Here is a 21,942-nt window from a genome sequence, read left to right as displayed (position 1 = left end):
ATGGATGTTTCCTTCTGCACTTTCTTTCTTGAGACAACAGGGCAGGTTTGGTTTTCTCTTTGAGGGAAATCGTTTTTTTGAGACTGTTGTTGGCCTGTGGGAAAATGTAATCATAAGAAATGACTGCAAGCTGCAGATAGAGCCATAAGAAATTAATGCAACTGATTATTTAATGTTTAATGTTGTTTTTATAGGCAATCATTTAAGCGTTGTTAGTTCCAGGTTTAATATGTGCAATAAGTTCATTTCAATAAGTTTTGCAATAAACATTGAACCATGTTGGCCCACTGTGTATTTGAGTTTGATACCCCTGCTCTAAGGGTACATTAGGCTCCTGAACGCCTCCTGAGGTTATTTATCTTCTGGAGATTTCTCAGCTTCATTAGGACTCGTATCAATGGCTCGACACCATGGCAACCTTTCCAGAGCGACGGCTTTAAAGCGCTCATTATGGATCCAATTACCTGCCACATTAGGGAATGAAGCGACGGGGGGCCAGCGGTGTGAGCATTAGTGAGACCAGACAGCTTTAATGGAATTTAAATGTAAAGATCTGAGGGCCTGCCGTCCCATACTGACGTCTACTGAGCGCGTCTAGGGATTTCATTTAGACGGAAAGCCTGAATACAAGTCGGAAACATTAACAGGTAACATGTGAGTTGATTTTACGGCTGCAAAATACATCAATATTTTATTGAAATCTCAATATGAACTTATGCAATGTCCAAATGGTAGTTAGGGTAATATTTGGTAAAGTGTTAATATGTGAACATATCTGATTAATACATTGTGGTTCTGCAGGAAAGCCTACAAATGCTTTTCTACTGACTCTAATATCGCGAATTTCGCGAATGCAATATCAGTCAATATAATTCTCTAATAAATCCCTTTCTCTCTCGAAAGAAGAAGTCAATATTTGTTCATTTTAAATCCAATTCTCAACATTATAACCGCCTTTACCACTGGACATAATGGATGTGGAAAAGTAATGGTCTTAAACATTTGGGTTGTGTTGTCTTTATTGTTGGTTACCAAAAGATTGTTGCAACCCAAGGAACACAATCTGGAAATATGGAAGCTTTTTGGTTTATATGAAGGTTAGTGGGACCTCAACAAGAGCCACCATGAATTGGAAATATGTTGGCAGATTTCTTCCAATTCTCTTCCACATTTTAACAAAAAAAACAATGAAAGGTAATTAATCAGTTTGTCTAATTATGGATCATTGCACATGTGTTAAGTTATGTATGGAAATAATACATCCGATCCATCAAGATGCATCTATATGAGGTGCTAAGAGATTAACCCCCTAACCTGCTCTTAGTAACTAAAATAAGAGGTAATTTATTGACATATTGGGAAATGTTTGCGTTGCAGCAGCATAAAAAACAACAAAACAAAACAAGGCATTGAACTAAGAAATCAAAGAGTAGAAATAAACAATACTAGAAATGAAACATCTCAAATTAGAATTAAAACAGCATTAAAAGTAGAAAATGAAAACTCTTTCATTAAAACACTATTGAAGGGCTTTAGACACAATAGATAGAAGGATATTATTTACATTAAAACTTGTTGTTATATTCCATGGAATGCTCTTAACATCCCGATAGCAATGAATATCTGAAGAGCTTTGACAAAAAATCCATACAAAAATATCATCTATGGAAGCTGTAGTACTGTAAAAAGCACGACCAATCATCTGAGCCGGCCCGGCTAAAATAACTGGATGGCCTACCTGCCTGTCAGCCTTCCATCGGGGCACAAACTTATCTCGTGCCCTCATTGGTCATGTGCACGTTCGTGTGTGTTGGAGGAGGGGCTCTGTAAGGAAGTGGCAGATTTTCTCCGGTTGTGTATTTTCAAATTCTAGCGATCTCGAGCCGGTTTCTCCAAAATTACCTACCCCACCTTTAAGTGTGTTAAATTCAAAATAAATGTGAAATGTACATGTGTGTCCAGTTATTATTAACTACGATAACATGTCTGACTGTGTATTGATTTACATTATATATTAGTTTTCACTCTCACTGGGACTCATTACAATACCAGTAAGTTCTTTAAGAGTCTTGATAGTCTTACACTTGACTCAGAGATGTTATATTACAGCAGTTTATGGTGAAATAACAATTACATGATCGGTAATTGTAATGAGTTTCAAGGTTACTGTGAGGGATTTTGTTAATCTCTCTGCTTTGAGGTCGGTAGATTAGTGCTGCAACTCATTTTTAGTTCTCCTAATGGTGTTGTTTTCTTGTAAATATCATGGGACTTGATCAGTATCTCTGGCTTCCTTCGGCCCAGTTTGAGCTCCTTCTGAAGGTGTGTGTGTGTGTGTGTGTGTGTGTGTGTGTGTGTGTGTGTGTGTGTGTGTGTGTGTGTGTGTGTGTGTGTGTGTGTGTGTGTGTGTGTGTGTGTGTGTGTGTGTGTGTGTGTGTGTGTGTGTGTGTGTGTGTGTGTGTGTGTGTGTGTGTGTGTGTGTGTTGTGTGTGTGTGTGTGTGGTGTGTGTGTGTGTGTGTGTGTGTGTGTGTGTGTGTGTGTGTGTTGTGTGGTGTGGCTGCAGGCAGTCCTTATCGTACGTCATCCTGTAGCCTTTTAGCTTTGGGTCTGCTGCTCCTTCAGGCACAACGCTCTGACATTTCACAGAAGACACTCTGTTCATTGATCAGGAAGGAAGGAACATTCACAGATCACAGTTTGACCATTTTTACTGGTGCAACTTCAAACCAGAGTTAAATGCCATAAATGATATGTCTGGGTTGGTCAGGACATTTAAACTTTCATCACTGCTGATTGTTCTTTTTTTAAATATCTTAAAGAGGCGGGTGGCCCAAAGTCGGAGAGAGCTGTGATCTGTATTTCAAGGGTGTGTAGTACAGAAGGAGATTATTACTGGATAGCAACTACAGCACGGTCACATGACTTCACGTCACCACCGCTAAGCTAATGTTGGGCTATAAAGGTACTACAGCACGGTCACATGACTTCACGTGACCACCGCTAAGCTAAAGGTGGCTAATGTTTGGCGTGACAACGTTTAGTCGTCTCATTTAGACACTCGTTATCAACCAACATTTTTTAATTCACCAGTGGGTTATTTACTGATGTATTTTATGTCGTAGAACAAAACATTTAAATCTCTTCAGCTTTTGTTAATCACAGACCTTATTTCAGGCTAACCAAAAACACATTCAGAAAACCATTGACTTCCAGATGAGGGAACAGGAAGTGCTAATGTGCTGATGTTTTGTGTTTCTTAAATTTCAGTGCACATTGGAGTTGCAATCGAACGAATGAATATTATTGACCTTGCCGGAGTAAACTAGTCCAAAACCCAGACGGTTTATTTTTCCTCCTTTGTGATTTTAACAAAAGCCCAAGTTCTTTATAAATGTCAGTGAACACAGCACAGTCAGAGTCTCTTTAGTGCAGTCTGCAGTCTCCTTATGCTCCACTGGTAATCGTTCCTGCTGTGACTTTAACTTATTCACCCCACACATGACTCAACACTTTTATTGACTCAGACGCTGCTGCTGGTCATAGTAATTCATGTCAGTCAATACGAGATGACCTATTATCCCAGCAGTGTGTTGAATCTAGAGTAAGTTTGGATTGTAGGGAGATAGGGTTGGAATAAAGATGTGTATGTAAAACACGTCAGTAAATACCTCACTGGTGAATTTAAAAACGGAGGTTGATAATAAGTGTCTAAATGAGACGACTAACCGTCATCACGCCCAACATTAGCCACCTTTAGCTTAGCGGTGGTGACGTGAAGTCATGTGACCGTGCTGTAGTTCCTTTATAGCCCAACATTAGCCGCCTTTAGCTTAGCGGTGGTGACGTGAAGTCATGTGACCGTGCTGTAGTTCCTTTATAGCCCAACATTAGCCGCCTTTAGCTTAGCGGTGGTGACGTGAAGTCATGTGACCGTGCTGTAGTTCCTTTATAGCCCAACATTAAATGCTGCCTTCAACTTCCCTCCACCACTATATTTGTGGTCCACCTTCCCTTTTATCAGATGAAAGTGTTGATATTGATCTCTTCTGCTAGAGATTTTACGAAGTTAGTTTGAAGGTCCATCAATTCTTCAATGTTTTCTCTGTCAAGTAGGACAGTTTGTCCTCTCAAGTCTTTTCATTTTCATCACAATCTTCCTGTCTCTGTGCTCCTTGCAGCCTCCATCCGATGCACATTATCTTCAGTTTGACCTGATGGTAGCAGTTTAAGATAAAGTCAGTGTAACCTCTGCTAATAATCATGTTTTCCTCTGTTTTGCAGGAGTTTGTGGCTGCTGTGGGCCGCTGAGGCCGAGGTACAAACGCCTGGTGGACAACATCTTCCCTGAGGACCCCAAAGTGAGTCACCTTCACATTAAATCAAGGTTATTATAATCAAGATACCGGGCCAATATGTAAACTATGACTTCTAAGACTCAATTGTTCTCTAACAGCCACCATACCTTTGAATAAAGTAGACAATGGTCCCATTTTTCAATAAGAGGTGAATAAATACCTGCTTCTTGCTAATCTTGATGGGAAATATAGTGGAATCGGCACTAAATATTCATTAATGTCAATAAAGAAATGTCCTTAAAGCTGCTCTAATCAACATTTTATTAGATAGAAGTTGATATATATTGTGAAGTGGGATGTTAGTGATTGTCGTGGCTTCCTTTCTTGCTTTCTATCCAAGCCACTTTGGCGCCTTTACAGACATTTCTAAATATAAACTGTAACACTTTTTACACATTAAACAAAGAAAACAGGCCTTTACAATAGTCAAAACAAATCAAACAAAAGAGCAAAACTCAAATAAAATAACAATTTTGCGATATTTGTTTTTAAGCGACCCAACGGAAGTTTATTGTAAAATGCGGCCATATCTCCGGCTAGGAAGGTCGCATCAACGTGCTCCCGTCTCTAGCACCCCCGCAGCCCAAGCTACGAGGGAAAGAACTAAACTTACATGAAACTTCCGTTGGGTTGCTTTAAAGTCAAGCTTCAGTTTAAAGGGGACCTATCATGCAAAATTAAGCCTAATTTCAGAGTGTCAGCGCCATGACAGCTCCGACAGTTTATCAATTCCACCGAGTCGTAATTTTGACGTTTCGGTGACGAGATGACAGGAAATGAGGGATGGCGAGGGGCGGAATAATGTTTCCCTTCCCGACCTCGAGCTGTCACCTGGCTGCAGAGCTGATATCGATTTTATACCTTGAATAATGGAGCGAGACACAGGAAGGTTTATATCTCTGCAGGAGGTTTTATTCTCATCATCAGGTTTTACAGCCTGCCGGGAATAGGAAGTTGTTTCAACAGAGCTTTCTTTCTTTGTGTGTTAGCTCTTTTAAGTCACTTTAATATGCACTATTCTATTCTATTTTATTTCTATTTACTTGCACTATTTTAACAATTGTATCCGTTGTATTGTGTTGCACTGTTGGAGGAGCCTGTGACCTCAGATTTTCATTGACATATCTACACTGTAGCTATGTAGAAATGACTATAAAAGCCTTGAAACCTTGAACACTTTTTTAGAATAGCTTTGATGTGATTTTTATTTAAAGGGGACCTATCATGCAAAATGCACTTGTGTACGTCTTTTCTACATGAATATGTGTCCCCGGTGTTCCAGGGAACTCACCAAGTGTCAGAAAACACAACCCTCTCTATTTTCCTCCATACCCAAATCTCTAAAAAAGGGGCTGCAACGGATCTGATAAAAACTGATCCAGATTTGAACACTGTCCTGACGTCAGGACGGTGGCGCTACAGCTATTGGGCCAACTCCACCAATCAGGAGGAGACAGCCACGGCCATTGCCGTTCGAAAGCGCTGGAGACGCTGTAGTACATATGCCAGGCCTGTAGATGGTGCTGTTCTCACAGAATCAGCCCTTGCAAAAACAGAGCTAAAAAATGTCAAATTGAGCAAAATGAGGCATGGCTAAATTGGTATTTAAAAAAAAAAAAAAAAAAAAAAAAAAAATATGCCTTATATAGGTATGGTCCTACACTATATTATTCAAATATAGCATGATAGGTCCACTTTAAGATCCACCCTGTAATAGATGTAGAACATGTGATGGAGCATTACTAACCTGACTCAGATGGTTTGTTTCACCATCAGGAAAGCTCCATTGGAAGCCATTTGGAAAAGTATTTCAAAAATACTTGGCAGGTGATTGGATCAATCTGTCTATCACCTACTATCATGGGCCACTTCTGATTGGTTAACAATGACTGGTACATGTGGAGCACAGCACTTCTGATTGGTGTGGATGACTGACACACAAGAAGAACAAAAAATAAAAATAAATACAAATAAAATAATTCTTTTTTTAAATCGCAGGCTTTGCGATTTGATAATTGCATCATTTAAAATCGCGATTTCGATTTAAAATCGATTAATCGTTCAGCCCTAACTTAAACGGTTAAATAATGTGCACTTTAGTAACAGGGCTGAAATAGAGGGGTATAAGATAAGATTTACTATAATAAGAGATAAGAGTACTTTATTGATCCCTTCATCATATAGACATGTTTTGTTATATATCCAAGACCTATAATATTTGCCTAAAAGTTAAGACTAAACTAAGAATTTGCACTAAAAACACTTATGTATATAAATATGTATATAAACCTTAGAAGTTAAAGTGAGAATGTGCACTATACATGAGAGTAACACATGCGTCACTTCCGGGCAAAAATTACAGCTCCGCCCACTTTTGGGGGAAAACAACGCTTTCATTTGAATGGCGGTCAATACAAATTCTGAAGTTTTTGCCAATCTGATCAGACATTTAAGAAAACCGTGGATTTTTGGATCTTCAAAGAGCCCGATTACGATGGCCAAACAATTACATGAAATCATTGGAAATCGGCGATCGGGCTCAATATATGGTTAAATATAGCAGTAGGCGATCGAATGTCCATAGATGAGAGTAACATTTATGTCATGAGAGTAACAGCTGGCGAAATTACGGCCTCGCCTACTGATTTTAATTTAACCATATATCGAGCCCGATCTCCAATGATTTAATGTAATTGTTTGCCTGTCTGGCCATCGTAACCGGGCTCTTTGAAGATCCAAAAATCCACGGTTTTCAAACATTTCTGATCGGATTGGCAAAAGCTTCAGAATTTGTATTGACCGCCATTCAAATGACAGCGTTGTTTTCCCCCTAAAGTGGGCGAGACCGTAATTTTCGCCCCGGAAGTGACGTTGGTGTTACTCTCATCTATATAGACATGTTTCTTTATATATCTGAGACCTATAATATATAATATATAGTAAAATAGGAGACCTTTAAGCCAGAAAGATGTCTGAGTGTCTCTGCTGCTGCATTATGTTGTTACTCAGTGTTTGGACCATCAGTGAAACCTCCACCTCCGGAGAGATTTCCAGACTCAACACGGAGATAATTAGACCCCCGAGCCTCGAGATGAGTCATTTTATTAAACACGACACGGCTTTGATAACACGACAAGTTTATTATCATGCGTTTGATTCCTCGACCCCTGGTAATTCATCTGCTAATTGAGTACATAAGTTGGACTACACACGAGGGAGGGGTTTATTTTCCTCTCATCCTCACCACAATATGCTCTCAAGGGAAATGGAAATGGTCGAGACCTTGTCATTTAATTATGAGCTGAATGTGTCTCGGGGGAGGGTTTCTTTCCAATGAACCCCCCCCCCCTCTTTATGTTAGACACCTGCTGATGATAGATGTATATGTTCCGTCTGTTGTGATATCCAATAGGAGCCTGAAGTCACACCGAGGCCTTTAAAACGTTCCCATGAAGTCAATTAATCTAGCAAGAAGTGCCTTTTTGTTGTGTTGGAATAAAGCCAGCACCATTTGGATCAGAATAAGAAGATATTATTTATCCTGGCAGAAATACGTTTTTGTGACAATTTCTTAATTTTCGAAATAAAATTAAGAAAGATATATATAAAAGATTTATATAAACAAAATATAAAAAATATTAATAAGAGGTTAAAAGAAGAATTTGCAGTAAAAAAATCTAAATAAAATAAAGATATGTATATAGAAACATAAAAGGTTAAAGGGGACCTATCATGCAAAATGCACTTTGTGATGTCTTTTATTCATCACCATGTGTCCCCGGTGTGTCCCCGGTGTGTCGGGGAACTCACGCAGCGTCAGAAAATAAAACCCTCTCTCTTTTCCTCCGTACCCAAATCTCTAAAAACGGGGGAACAACGGAGCTGATCCAGATTTGCGTCCGATATGACGTAATATCTGAAATGTGGACCCACAGCCCTATCAGAAACGTTGCTATCAGAAACAATGCCCGACTGTTTTGGACGTAATATGGTGGGTGTTTACATTAGCATCGCTAACACTCAGAGCTAACCTGTACTGGAGGGCATGTGTGTGAAGAAGCAGGAAATAAAAAGGAACTCACCTTGTGGTATAACCGGCAAGAGAGAAAGCCTTTGAGCTCCATACTGTTTCAGAGAGAATCCTTGATAATCCATGATATGGCGTTTCATCACGGCAGTATTTAGTTTAGACAGTAGCTGCCGGGTCCCGCATGAGCTCAGACCCCTCCTTTTTTATTTTATCAGTTTTTATTTTTTAAAGCTTTATACCCCAAATCAGCACTTTTGAAACAGGAAGTGAAATAGAGGGATATGAGGCATGGCTAGAATGGGTGATCTGTTTGGTATTTTGAGCAAAACACTTCATAGACATGTTTTTTATATATTTGTATATATCTGAGACCTATGCTATTGCCTAACAATAGCATGATAGGTGACCTTTAAAGTAAAATGTCCAATAAAACAAATTAAATAGAATACACATATGTTTATAAACTTTAGAAGTTAAAGTAAGTCTTTGCAGTGAAAAGATAAAATAGAAAATGTATTTATCTACTTTGATTCCCTGCAAAGTTTCAGGAAATGGAGACGGTTTAACACTAGAACCGCCAGAGATTTTTTATACCTAAAACCGCCACCTGGGTCAAATTGACCCGCTACTAGAATGCATTGATTTTCAAGGTAAAATGTTCTTTTATTGAACAGTGAGTTTTGATCGCACAGGGATGAAACGTATACCAATATAATCTGTGGACTCTCAGGGCTCGACATTATAAATGGCCCGCTGGGCCGGAAGCATTATTTAGACCCCGCGGATAGCATAACGTACTTTCAACTCGCCCCACAGCTGTTTGCTGCGGAGCGCAGCGCGAGCAGTCTCCCGTGAGCGGGAGCGCACTCCTTCACTACAGACTGTCTCTATCTCTCTCTCTCTCTCTATCTATAACTATCTATCAATATATCTATCCATCTATCTCTCTCTCTCTCAATCTATCTCTCAATCTATAAGGAACCGCAGTAGACAAAAGGCGTTGCTATAGCAACACGTCATGTTTATATGAAAAGGGGTGGGGTCAATATGACCCGCTGGGCGGAAATAGGTATAAATGGCAATTTTTTTGGGCGATTTCTTTAATCTGACTTCATATTGACAATTTTTAACAACATAGGGTGCTACATAACACACTTTCAGGAAAAGTCACGGACTGGAAGACTTTAATATTTTATTGAAAAAAAGTTACACACAATAAAAAACAGCTCTGGGTCAAATTGACCCGATTGGCGGTTCTAGTGTTAATCTCTGTTTCTCTGCAGGATGGCCTGAGTAAATCTGACATGGAGAAACTCACCTTCTACGCCGTCTCTGCTCCGGAGAAGTTGGACCGGATCGGAGCGTACCTCGCCGAGAAGCTGAGCCGAGACGTGGTGCGACACCGATACGGGTCAGTTTCTTATTTTATTTAAATAATATCCTGCTTATATTGTGTTGACAGAAAAGTGTCTGTCTTTGGCTCTTTTCTGCTGTAACAAATGTCAATTCCCCCTCTGTGGGACGAATAAAGGGATTCTGATTCTGATTGGTTGTTCAGGAACGTGGTGATCGCCATGGAGGCTCTGGACCAACTGCTGATGGCCTGCCACTCTCAGAGCATCAAACCCTTCGTGGAGAGTTTCCTGCACATGGTGGCCAAACTGCTGGAGTCCAGAGAGCCGGACCTGCAGGTGCTGGGGACAAACTCGGTAAGACCTCACCTGCAATAAGACCTCACCTGCAATAAGACCTCACCTGCAAAAAGACCTCACCTGCAATAAGACCTCACCTGCAATAAGACCTCACCTGTAGGAGGAGACTTTTTAATCCTGAACGAGCCAACACTCAGCTGTGTGCGTCACTCTTTAGTGTCCCCTGGTCTCCAGCTGTGTGCGTCACTCTTTAGTGTCCCCTGGTCTCCCTGCTGTGTGCGTCACTCTTTAGTGTCCCCTGGTCTCCCAGCTGTGTGCGTCACTCTTTAGTGTCCCCTGGTCTCCCAGCTGTGTGCTCACACTCACACTCACTCATACACACTCACACTCACACACACTCATCAGTCTCCAGCAGCCCAGAGGTGTGTGTCGGTGGTTAAATACCTCATTTAACTTTAACTGACAGTGGAAATGGACCTTTACCAAACTCTGTGAAATTACCATTAGCCTCTTAAAAGCCCCGCCGGCAAAATGTCAGCCGATTTCTCTTTTTTTTCGCACGTCTTCTGAAGGTTATCTCCAAGTTTTTATTTGCCTCTCCATGCCTGTCGTCCTTGCTGTTGTTGGAGGTTAATCTGAGCAGGAAACAGAGGTGTGAAGCTCTGCATTATTGATGTGTGGTATTTAGAGGAGAAGGGGAGGAGGTGAGAAACAGGAATAGGTGTTTTTATGTTGATTTTGGTTTGGCTGCACGGTACATTTCTCATTTAAAGACAATATTTTAACGTAACGACCTGTAAAGACACAGATTCTTTACTGAAATGTCTTTGTGGATTAGTAAGAAATACCTCACTGAAGTAAAGGTAGAAATACTATGGTCTTAAAATACTTAAATCTTAAATAGAAAATGTTACTGAAGTAGAAGTATGATGAGCAAAGCGTTCTTCAAGTATCACAATTACAATTATTCAATCCAATTTATTTAAGTCACTATTCTGGAAGAGTATGAAAAGAAAACAAGTTTGAATTAATCAATGGATAGATGCTAGATGCTAGATATTTACTTTATTAATCCCACATTGGGAAATGATGTTGTTCCAGCAGCAGTGTCAAGCTTTAACAAGTTACAAATGTATATTTTTAAAATTAACATTATTGGCAAATCTGTAAGAATACAAATGTAAAATGTGACACATTTACTAGCTGCAAGCAGCCGCGGCGTTATGGGTGGGCCTACTGGGCCTAGGCCCACCCACTCTGTCACTGGGCCCACCCATTCATTGATAAAAAATGACTGGGCGAAAATATAGTTTCCAACATTTTTATTTTTGATTATCAAAACTAACGATTACATAATAAAATAAGAGCAAACATGTGTTTCCCTTTAAAAAAACTTAGAAAATTAAAAGCAACATGAATTAATGTAATCGGGCAACGTAAAATGTGAATTTGGACCGAACTCATAGTGGAAGCGCGGGAGCAAACACATCGTAGAACGTCTCGCGGGCGCGCGCAGATGAAGGAGGACAGTGGACTGGACAGACACAAAAAATATACCGCACTCACTAACGATGTCACAACAATAGATGTTCAGTTTTTCATTTGAAAGAGTAAGAAGAGTCATCCTCACAGCAGGTGCCGCCTTAGAGAGACGAGAGTGTGTTTAATGTTGTGCCCCGCTGAGCTCAGTCCCTCTGCGGGACGTAGCACCCGTTGCAGGTCAACAGAAAATAGCATCCCAGTGCCGGACCTCTCAGCCATAGATGACCCGGCGGCTACACAGCCAAAGCTCATAAAGTACCCTCAGACACTTTTCGGACAAAAGAAAAGGAGCTCCGCTGCCCACTGGTATGTCAAGAACACATTCTTGGAGTATAGCATTAGCAAGGACAGTGTGTTTTGTAAAATATGCCGGCATTTTAGTGAGAGGCGGGGCCGGCGGAGAAGATACATTCAGTCGCCATGGTTACAGGGACTGGAAACACATCGACTATGCTCTCAGTAAACACGAATGCAGCGCAGCTCATGCAATAGCTATGGAGAGAAATACAAACTACAGACAGTGCGAGAAGTCTGACCATGGAACCATCCTCCATCAGCTACTCAACCCAGAGGGCCGACAGGGAGAGATCATTGAGAAAAATCGGGAACACGTAAAGTTTTACCGGACATAATTGTCACGTGTGCAAAGCAAGAGATTCCTCATTTCATATTGAGACTAAATATCTAGGAAAATTATTAAGAAACGTAGAGCTAAAATGTGGTGCCATTTGCAACTACCAGAGCGCACCCAGACGCGGCAGGCATTCTCCAGCCCACATCAGCAAAGCTTATGAGTGTGAAGCAACAGTATCTGCTGCCCAGCTGCTTTAGTATGAAACGTATACTTCAGCTCATGAAAGCTCTGCAGTATCAGAAGGAAGTGGCCTAATGATAAATCTGCAGCCTCTGAAAAGTGCCGCGTCAGAGAACCAGTGCCTTTTGCGCACGGCCGCTCACTTCGCTAGATCCGCTAAAGGACAGCAGGCTGCGGTCTTACCACACAGACACACATCAGGTGCTCGCTCATTATTCCATATTCTGCCGTTGTATGCTCTTTGTTTCTAAACGTATCAATGTATTGTGAACCAAAACTAAATAACATGCAGTATAACATTTATTTTCACTCATTGCGGCGTGCCGTTTAATCATTTAAATAATATTTAAGCTTCTCATAAGTGAAAATGTTTAAAAGAGAAGGGTTTTGAAAAAGTGTCTTTACTATAGGAAATATGCATTACACAGTTGCCTACAATGATATGCAGGCATTTATTTTTATTACATTTTTGTTAACGAGAAACATCTATTAGAACAGGCCCAGCCGAAATTACATTGGCCCACCCACAATTGAAATCCTGGCGCCGCGGCTGGCTGCAAGTATATACAAATTCACAATAGAAAGGACAAATATATACCTAGAGCTGCGGTCTCCAACCTTTTTTAGGTTTAGCACATTTTAACATTATGACATGCTGACCTTTAACCTTTGTGTGCTGTTTGGGTCTGTGGGACCCGTTTGCAGTGTTTACTAAAAGAACATGTATGCAATTTAATTATTTTAACCTGCTTTATTTGGGGGGGGGGGGACCTCACCTCCTCCAGGGGGGTCCTCACCTCCTCTAGGGGGGACCTCACCTCCTCTAGGGGGGTCCTCACCTCCTCTAGGGGGGACCTCACATCCTCTAGGGGGGACCTCACCTCCTCTAGGGGGGACCTCACATCCTCTAGGGGGGTCCTCACCTCCTCTAGGGGGGTCCTCACCTCCTCTAGGGGGGACCTCACATCCTCTAGGGGGGACCTCACATCCTCTAGGGGGGTCCTCACCTCCTCTAGGGGGGTCCTCACCTCCTCTAGGGGGTCCGGGGGCATGCATCAATCTGCTGCACTTTGAGCCCCAGATGAATGTATGGATACAGCTCTCAGCACTCAGATGAAAGGGAGCTTCTATACTTTTCAATAATCCAAACATCTTTAGAATATGATCACAACCAATAACAAATCATTTAAACTGGTTTATTCTGATCTGATGTTTCCTAGTTAGCATTCTTTCTTTCTATGTATGCTTATTTTACTAATCACTCCCCTTTCAAACTGTTATTTTTTTTTACTGTCCTATACAGTACACATTGACCCAACTCGACCCTAACGCCGCTCACAGCCGGCCAACTAAACGTTGTTCCGTTCACGTTGTCATTTTTAGACTCCTTCGCTTCTTTGCTCGTGAATCCAAAGGCTTGGCTGTTTTCGTTTCGCCATATTTTTTATTACAAAGCCAGAGTTAAAAAAATATCAGTATGAAAATGTCAAATACCGCGCCGGCATCGCCGCCGTAACCATAGCAACGTAAGTAGCGTAAAGAATGCAGCGCCGCCACGTACAGATGGCAACACCCAGAAATATTCACAAATATAAAACAAATATTCAGAAACTTTAATGAACAATAACTATTATTTATTTACAGAAACTCAACATTTCTAATCTGTGTGACACGAATATATAGAAATATACTACAGACACACATTGGCATTGGATTGAATGCATTATCATTGTGCAAAATAGCTGTAGTGAAGAGTAAACACTACAATAATGTAGTGTTTAGATATTGAATTAAATTGTGTCTGTTGTGTGAAAGAAACTCCTCTTTAATAAATATAATGCAGACTTAGCAGTCGACAAGATCGAGTTCCAGATTCAACTTTTGTGATATTTAACTTCTCTAACAGACGAACAGAGAACCTTGTGGGTGGAGGTGATCAATCATTCTGTAAATATTATACACAGGTTTTCTAATCAATCTGACGGTGACATTTCATTAGAAACAAGCTCCATTTTTCAGTTTTTCAGAACAGAACAGCTTTTTCTATTTGTACCCGGCATGTGTTGGTGTTCCTCTGCTAACTTCATCTCTGGGAATTGGCAGAAGTGTCTCTTCTCCCTGCGTCTCAGTGGAAGAGACACTCATCCGTCCACATGAAGACACTGAGTCACCCTCTCAGGGGACGGTATTTATAGCCTGTGGACCAAAGATAAATCTGTCCGTCTGTTCAACCTCCTTCACTCGTTCTGGATCAAACAGAGTTCATGGGCAGTGACTCAATGTCTGCCAGCTCATAGAGGCCTGTTGTGAACATGGACATGTTGAGGACCCCAAAGTGTTATGTTAGAAATGTAAAGTGTGGTGGAATTTAACCAATAGAAACAAAAAAAAAGATTATGAAATGGTGAGGAAACCTTTCTGTTATACTCAAATGAAGATACTTAAAGTGGACCTATCATGCTATATTTGAATAATATAGTGTAGGGCCATACCTATATGAGGCATATTTATACTTTTTTTTTTTCAAAATACCAAACAGATCATGCATTTTAGCCATGCCTCATTTTGCTCAATTTGAAAAATGTTACCCCTGTTTTAGCAAGGGCAGATTCAGTGAGAACAGCACCACCTACAGGCCTGGCATATGTACTACAGTGTCTCCAGCGCTTTCGAACGGCAATGGCCGTGGCTGTCTCCTCCTGATTGGTGGAGTTGGCCCAATAGCCGTAGCGCCACCGTCCTGACGTCAGGACAGTGTTCAAATCTGGATCAGTTTTTATCAGATCCGTTGCAGCCCCTTTTTTAGAGATTTGGGTATGGAGGAAAATAGAGAGGGTTGTGTTTTCTGACACTTGGTGAGTTCCCTGGAACACCGGGGACACATATTCATGTAGAAAAGACGTACAAAAGTGCATTTTGCATGATAGGTCCCCTTTAAAATAAGACAGTTTATTCTTGCAAGAAGGTAACAGAGTGTCAGCAGTCTGCAGCGAAGTACACAAATGAGGAGGTCTGCAGAGGGTCTTATAGTCACATTTTCACACAAAGAATACAAGAGGAGGGTTAAGATAATCAAATAAACGTAGCATATATAGGATTCTTTAGAACTTCTGACATTCTTAGGATTAAAAATGGCAGTTTTGAGTCCAAAACAACAAATATGGCCACTTTCTGGTTGAAACTGCCAAAATTGTCCAAAAACGGCCATGCAATTCTGTAGCTATTGGTTGCATACGTATGCTAATTAATGCTAATAATGCAACTTGTGCTAATTGTGCAAATTGCCAAACATATACATGTTAGCATCCGGAAGTTTCTATGTGCTGGGGACCCTTACTATACATTTCTATTATAAAACTTTGGGGTACTCAACATTTCTTAGTTTTCTACTAAGAAGAAGTGTGGACGGTAGGCGTAAACATATCTAAGAAACAACAACATGTATACGTGTGGCTGTAGCTTCAGGCTGGAGACTACTTTGGGTTGGTAAATCCTATTTCAGAATCTTTAATTGTCATGCATTAAGTTGGACAAAAATTAGTGTGTAATCTCATTTCCTTTTTGTTTAAGTGCCACACATGAACTCTACAGTAGTTAGTCTACTTGCCAGCAAAGTGAACCCAGAAATGTCTAGTACCCCAAAGTCTTGTGATATAAATGTATAGTACGGGTCCCCAATTGGCACAAAATAGTTGCATTATTAGCATTAACTATCATTTGCAGACGATTGCTAAGAAATGCCTTGGTCGTTTTGGAAAATGTGGGCAGTTTTAACCAGAAAGCGGCCGTGGCTGATTTTGATGATTTTTGAAGTTTTAGGGGTCTCAAAACTTCAATTTTTTAATCGTAAGTATGTCAGAAGTGTATTCAACATCCTCAATAACCTCCAAAAACACACCAAAATGGTTCAAATCAGCAAAGCCATTTTTTAGCCATCGTCTGCATATGCTAATTAATGCAACTTATGCTAATTGTGCAAATCACCCAACATATGCAGGTTAGCATCCGGCAGTTTCTATGTGCTGGGGACCCTACTATACATTTCTATCATAAAACGTTGGCGTACTCAACATGTCCGTGTTCAGAATAAGCCTCTATGAGCTGGCAGACATTGAATCACTGCCCATGAACTCTGTTTGATCCAGAAAATGTGAAGGAGGTTGAACAGACGGACAGATTTCTCTGTGGTCCACAGGCTATAAATACCGTCCCCTGAGAGGGTGACTCAGTGTCTTCATGTGGACGGATGAGTGTCTCTTCCACTGAGACGCAGGGAGAAGAGACACTTCTAGCCGTCCAGCATTCACACCGATGACGCACAACCTGGCAATGCAATCAAACGCAGACATCAGGTTCAGTATTTTGTCCAAGAACTCTTCGATATTGAGGATTTGTAGACTCAAGTATGTGAAGCGACAGATCGTACAGCCACTATTTAACCTACAGGACATGAGTGTTTGACACGTTAAAAAAGAGGACGATTTCACTCCATCTCCATCTTTGAAAAGATAATTAGAAAGTGGTCCAGCTTTAATTGACTTGTTTCTAAACGCTCACTGCGATGTCAAATGATCCACTGAGCCAACGTGGAGATGTCTCTGTTAATGTCTTCCACCACTTGTTATGTAATCAGTATGCATGGATAGAGAAGTAAAACCAGCCAATTCCACAGGACTCTTTAATGCCTCCTTGTTGTTCCCTTTTTCTTTTTTAAATGAGCTCTTTAAAAATGGCCTGAGGGAAGTAAAACAAATGGATCTGGTGTTTGTATCACCCTCTCATTTTCTCATTGTAGAGAATCCTAAGTGCTTTGCCACGAGGCTTTCTGAACGTTCTTATTTACATAATGAAACCTCGGCTGCAGACAGAATTAACTCCCCTGTAAAACGTTAAAGTGATGCCAGAAAACAATGTCAACCATCCCACTTTAATGAGTCCACGCTGACATGTTTAAATGTCTGGTGTTGTCCAGCCAACAGTCCAAAACCCAGAGATATTATATTGACAATCATGTAAAGGAAAAAGAAAGCAGCAAATCCTCACATCTTAGAAACTGGAACCAGAAATATGGATGGCATTAGTAATCAATTTGAACAATGATAGTGTTTTAGTTGATTAAGATATACTTTATTGATCCCAAATTGGGAAGTGTATCTGTTACAGCAGCACGTTGACTTCATATATTGATATTTAAAGAGCTAAACTAGTTTTTGTTTGGGTTTTTGTTGCTCTTACTCTCTGCGTGCGCCCTCATACCAAAATGCAGATTTTCCCCCGTAAAATGTTATTTGCCCCTTTTTGTTTGTTTGTTTGTTTGTTCCATGTAAAGCAGCCTTGGTTCCATTGAAAGGCGCTATACAATTGTCATTTATTATTATTATTAAAGTGATGCCAGAAAACAATATTTCTGTTCGTCAAAAACGGAATTACTCCAGAAATATGAATATCAAACAGAGACAGCTTTGTTTTTACCGAGCTCCGACGCCATGTTGTTGTTTACGTCCACTGCGCCATCTTGTATACGGGTGTCGTGTTTTCGCCAGAATTTATATATCTTATATACAAGATCAGCGCCTCAGTACTCATACTTTATCTTTCTAGAAAAACCCTTGCTTTCGATATGAAATCTTCTGTCTCCACATATTAATACCACTTTACGATTTCTGAAGTAAAAAGCTAATGTTGGGCTATAAAGGAACTACAGCACGGTCACATGACTTCACGTCACCACCGCTAAGCTAAAGGTGGCTAATATTGGGCTATAAAGGAACTACAGCACGGTCACATGACTTCACGTCACCACCGCTAAGCTAAAGGCGGCTAATGTTGGGCTATAAAGGAACTACAGCACGGTCCCATGACTTCACGTCACCACCGCTAAGCTAAAGGAGGCTAATGTTGGGCTATAAAGGAACTACAGCACGGTCACATGACTTCACGTCACCACCGCTAAGCTAAAGGCGGCTAATGTTGGGCTATAAAGGAACTACAGCACGGTCACATGACTTCACGTCACCATGCTAAGCTAAAGGTGGCTAATGTTGGGCTATAAAGGAACTACAGCATGGTCACATGACTTCACGTCACCACCGCTAAGCTAAAGGAGGCTAATGTTGGGCTATAAAGGAACTACAGCACGGTCACATGACTTCACGTCACCACCGCTAAGCTAAAGGCGGCTAATGTTGGGCTATAAAGGAACTACAGCACGGTCACATGACTTCACGTCACCATGCTAAGCTAAAGGCGGCTAATGTTGGGCTATAAAGGAACTACAGCACGGTCACATGACTTCACGTCACCATGCTAAGCTAAAGGTGGCTAATGTTGGGCTATAAAGGAACTACAGCATGGTCACATGACTTCACGTCACCACACTAAGCTAAAGGTGGCTAATGTTGGGCTATAAAGGAACTACAGCACGGTCACATGACTTCACGTCACCACCGCTAAGCTAAAGGCGGCTAATGTTGGGCTATAAAGGAACTACAGCACGGTCACATGACTTCACGTCACCACGCTAAGCTAAAGGTGGCTAATGTTGGGCTATAAAGGAACTACAGCACGGTCACATGACTTCACGTCACCATGCTAAGCTAAAGGTGGCTAATGTTGGGCTATAAAGGAACTACAGCATGGTCACATGACTTCACGTCACCACCGCTAAGCTAAAGGCGGCTAATGTTGGGCTATAAAGGAACTACAGCACGGTCACATGACTTCACGTCACCACGCTAAGCTAAAGGTGGCTAATGTTGGGCTATAAAGGAACTCCAGCAAGGTCACATGACTTCACGTCACCACACTAAGCTAAAGGTGGCTAATGTTGGGCTATAAAGGAACTACAGCACGGTCACATGACTTCACGTCACCACGCTAAGCTAAAGGTGGCTAATGTTGGGCTATAAAGGAACTACAGCAAGGTCACATGACTTCACGTCACCACACTAAGCTAAAGGTGGCTAATGTTGGGCTATAAAGGAACTACAGCACGGTCACATGACTTCACGTCACCACCGCTAAGCTAAAGGCGGCTAATGTTGGGCTATAAAGGAACTACAGCACGGTCACATGACTTCACGTCACCACGCTAAGCTAAAGGTGGCTAATGTTGGGCTATAAAGGAACTCCAGCAAGGTCACATGACTTCACGTCACCACACTAAGCTAAAGGTGGCTAATGTTGGGCTATAAAGGAACTACAGCAAGGTCACATGACTTCACGTCACCACACTAAGCTAAAGGTGGCTAATGTTGAGCTATAAAGGAACTACAGCACGGTCACATGACTTCACGTCACCACCGCTAAGCTAAAGGCGGCTAATGTTGGGCTATAAAGGAACTACAGCACGGTCACATGACTTCACGTCACCACGCTAAGCTAAAGGTGGCTAATGTTGGGCTATAAAGGAACTACAGCAAGGTCACATGACTTCACGTCACCACACTAAGCTAAAGGTGGCTAATGTTGGGCTATAAAGGAACTACAGCACGGTCACATGACTTCACGTCACCACCGCTAAGCTAAAGGCGGCTAATGTTGGGCGTGATGACGTTTAGTCATCTCATTTAGACACTTGTTAGCAACCGCAGTTTTTAAATTCACCAGTGGGGTATTTATTGACGGATTTCATGTGGTAGAACAAACATATCTTCAGCTTGTTTCATTCAGAAAACGATTGACTTCCGGACCAGGGAAGAGAATAGAGCTAAAATGCTGAATCATTTCCAGGTTTAGCCCTTGATGTCTCGCCTCTGGTTTCCCTCCTGTGTGATCCAGGGAATCTGAGGGGAAACCACTCTCCATCTGAGCCATTTCCCCAGGAGAGGTTAGGTAACAAATGGGAGGAAATTACCAGGTAGAGCGGTGGGTTCTGGTCACCGATGGAGAACTGTACAAAAGGCAATTTACTGCAGTGGACAATAATGGGTTATTGAGGAGAACAGCTGATGGTGAGGACACTCCTGTTTTGAGGGAGGAAATTACAGGCTGGTCAAAAGAGGGGGGATGTCTAATGGCTGCTATCATTATCACCATCACTTCCGGTTCATCCCCATGCAAGAGTATGAGGATATTTCTGGTCTGAGTCACTGGAAACGCTCTGCATGTCGTTGTGTTCTCGATTAACTCAATGTTTTGGTCTCGTGGTGACAAGTCAAAAAGCTTCACAGCCGCGATGCTCTGATTGGAGGAAATTGAAAATGATTGCAGGTGGATTCAGGACGCTTTGATGTTTTTTAAAACAACACTGAAGCAATGGCTTTCTGCCAAAACAGAGTCCATAAAAAATGTGACGTGGAGTAATTACACAAATTTTGACGAACAGAAATATTGTTTTCTGGCATCACATTAACATTTTAGAGGGAACATCTGAATTGTGGTATGAGGCCGCACGGCGAGAGTAAGAAATGCCCTTCTGGTGTTGACCAAAACAGATTTTAGACGGATGATATTGCACACTTTAAATTGTGCCATTTTGATGTGTAGTTTTTGCTTAGTGTGTCCACATTACGGACAGTTTGTAAAACTGAGTGTAACGGCAGTTTATTTACAAAGCAGATTTTAGACTATCTATAAAGTGCTTTTCATGAGCATAAATATACAAAACAGATGAGAAGAAATCCCATACATGCATTTAAGAGGTGTAGATAAACAAACATTTAACATATTTAAATGCCCGCGAGATAAGACGGTTGAAAACACGATTTAACAGACGATGAGGACGGCAAACCTCAAGTGTTTGCTCCAGATGTTCGGCGCAAAGACACTGAAAGCTGCTTCATCATAAAATAAAATAGAAATACATTGCTTTGTTGACAATTAATGGACATTATAAGGACCGTAAAAGTTGACGGTTATGTGAACACTTCAATCTGGACAAACCTCAGCCACCAATCATCTTCTTTTATGGTGGCTCTCTCCAAGGTCCTAATGAGAAATAACCCCAATGAATTATTCCTTCTTCTTCCTCCTGTCTTTTTTCTCCAGTTTGTGAAGTTTGCCAACATCGAGGAGGACACGCCGTCGTACCACCGTCGCTACGACTTCTTCGTGTCCCAGTTCAGCGCCATGTGCCACTCCACTCACGAAGACACTGAGACCAGAACCAGGTAAGAGGACTTAGAGGTCTCCTATTATACTGTTTCTCATCAATATATCACAGGTCTCAGATATATGCAGAGCCTGTCTCTGATTGGCTGAAACACCAAACAGATCATTGCAGCATTACCCATAATCCCCTCTGTTTCAGCCCTGTTTCCAAAGTGCTGATTCTCTGTCTGTTACTTCAGATGAAAATAAGGAGCCCCTCCCCACGCCCCTCTGAGAGACATTTGGTTACAAAGAACTCAATGGTGCTCTAGGAGGAGATTCAGGTGATAAGGTGGGGGGGGGGGGGGGGGGGGTTACCTTGGTTGCTGATTGGCTAATGGTTACACAAGACAAAAAAACATTATGACATCATAAATTGGCCAAAATTTGATCAGCTCATTTTCAGACAGGTTTTTATAAAAATGGATCAGGACAAAAAGAGAGAGAATCTTTGTTCC

The 21,942-nt window shown here is 41.3% G+C and overlaps 1 protein-coding gene across 1 annotated transcript in view; it reads left to right on the top strand.

The window, feature by feature from the left end:
• Positions 1-21,942, top strand: part of efr3a (EFR3 homolog A (S. cerevisiae)) — a 122,232-nt gene that overhangs the window by 38,375 nt on the left and 61,915 nt on the right. Inside the window, exons 3-6 of the mRNA XM_034135975.1 lie at positions 4,283-4,359; positions 9,670-9,797; positions 9,945-10,095; positions 21,383-21,504. Of these exons, the coding sequence (XP_033991866.1) occupies positions 4,283-4,359; positions 9,670-9,797; positions 9,945-10,095; positions 21,383-21,504 (478 nt within the window). The remainder of the gene's footprint in view (positions 1-4,282; positions 4,360-9,669; positions 9,798-9,944; positions 10,096-21,382; positions 21,505-21,942) is intronic.

This window comes from Trematomus bernacchii, unplaced genomic scaffold (genome assembly GCF_902827165.1).
Source record: "Trematomus bernacchii unplaced genomic scaffold, fTreBer1.1, whole genome shotgun sequence".
NCBI lineage: Eukaryota > Metazoa > Chordata > Actinopteri > Perciformes > Nototheniidae > Trematomus > Trematomus bernacchii.
This window is presented reverse-complemented; position numbering and strand designations above follow the sequence as displayed.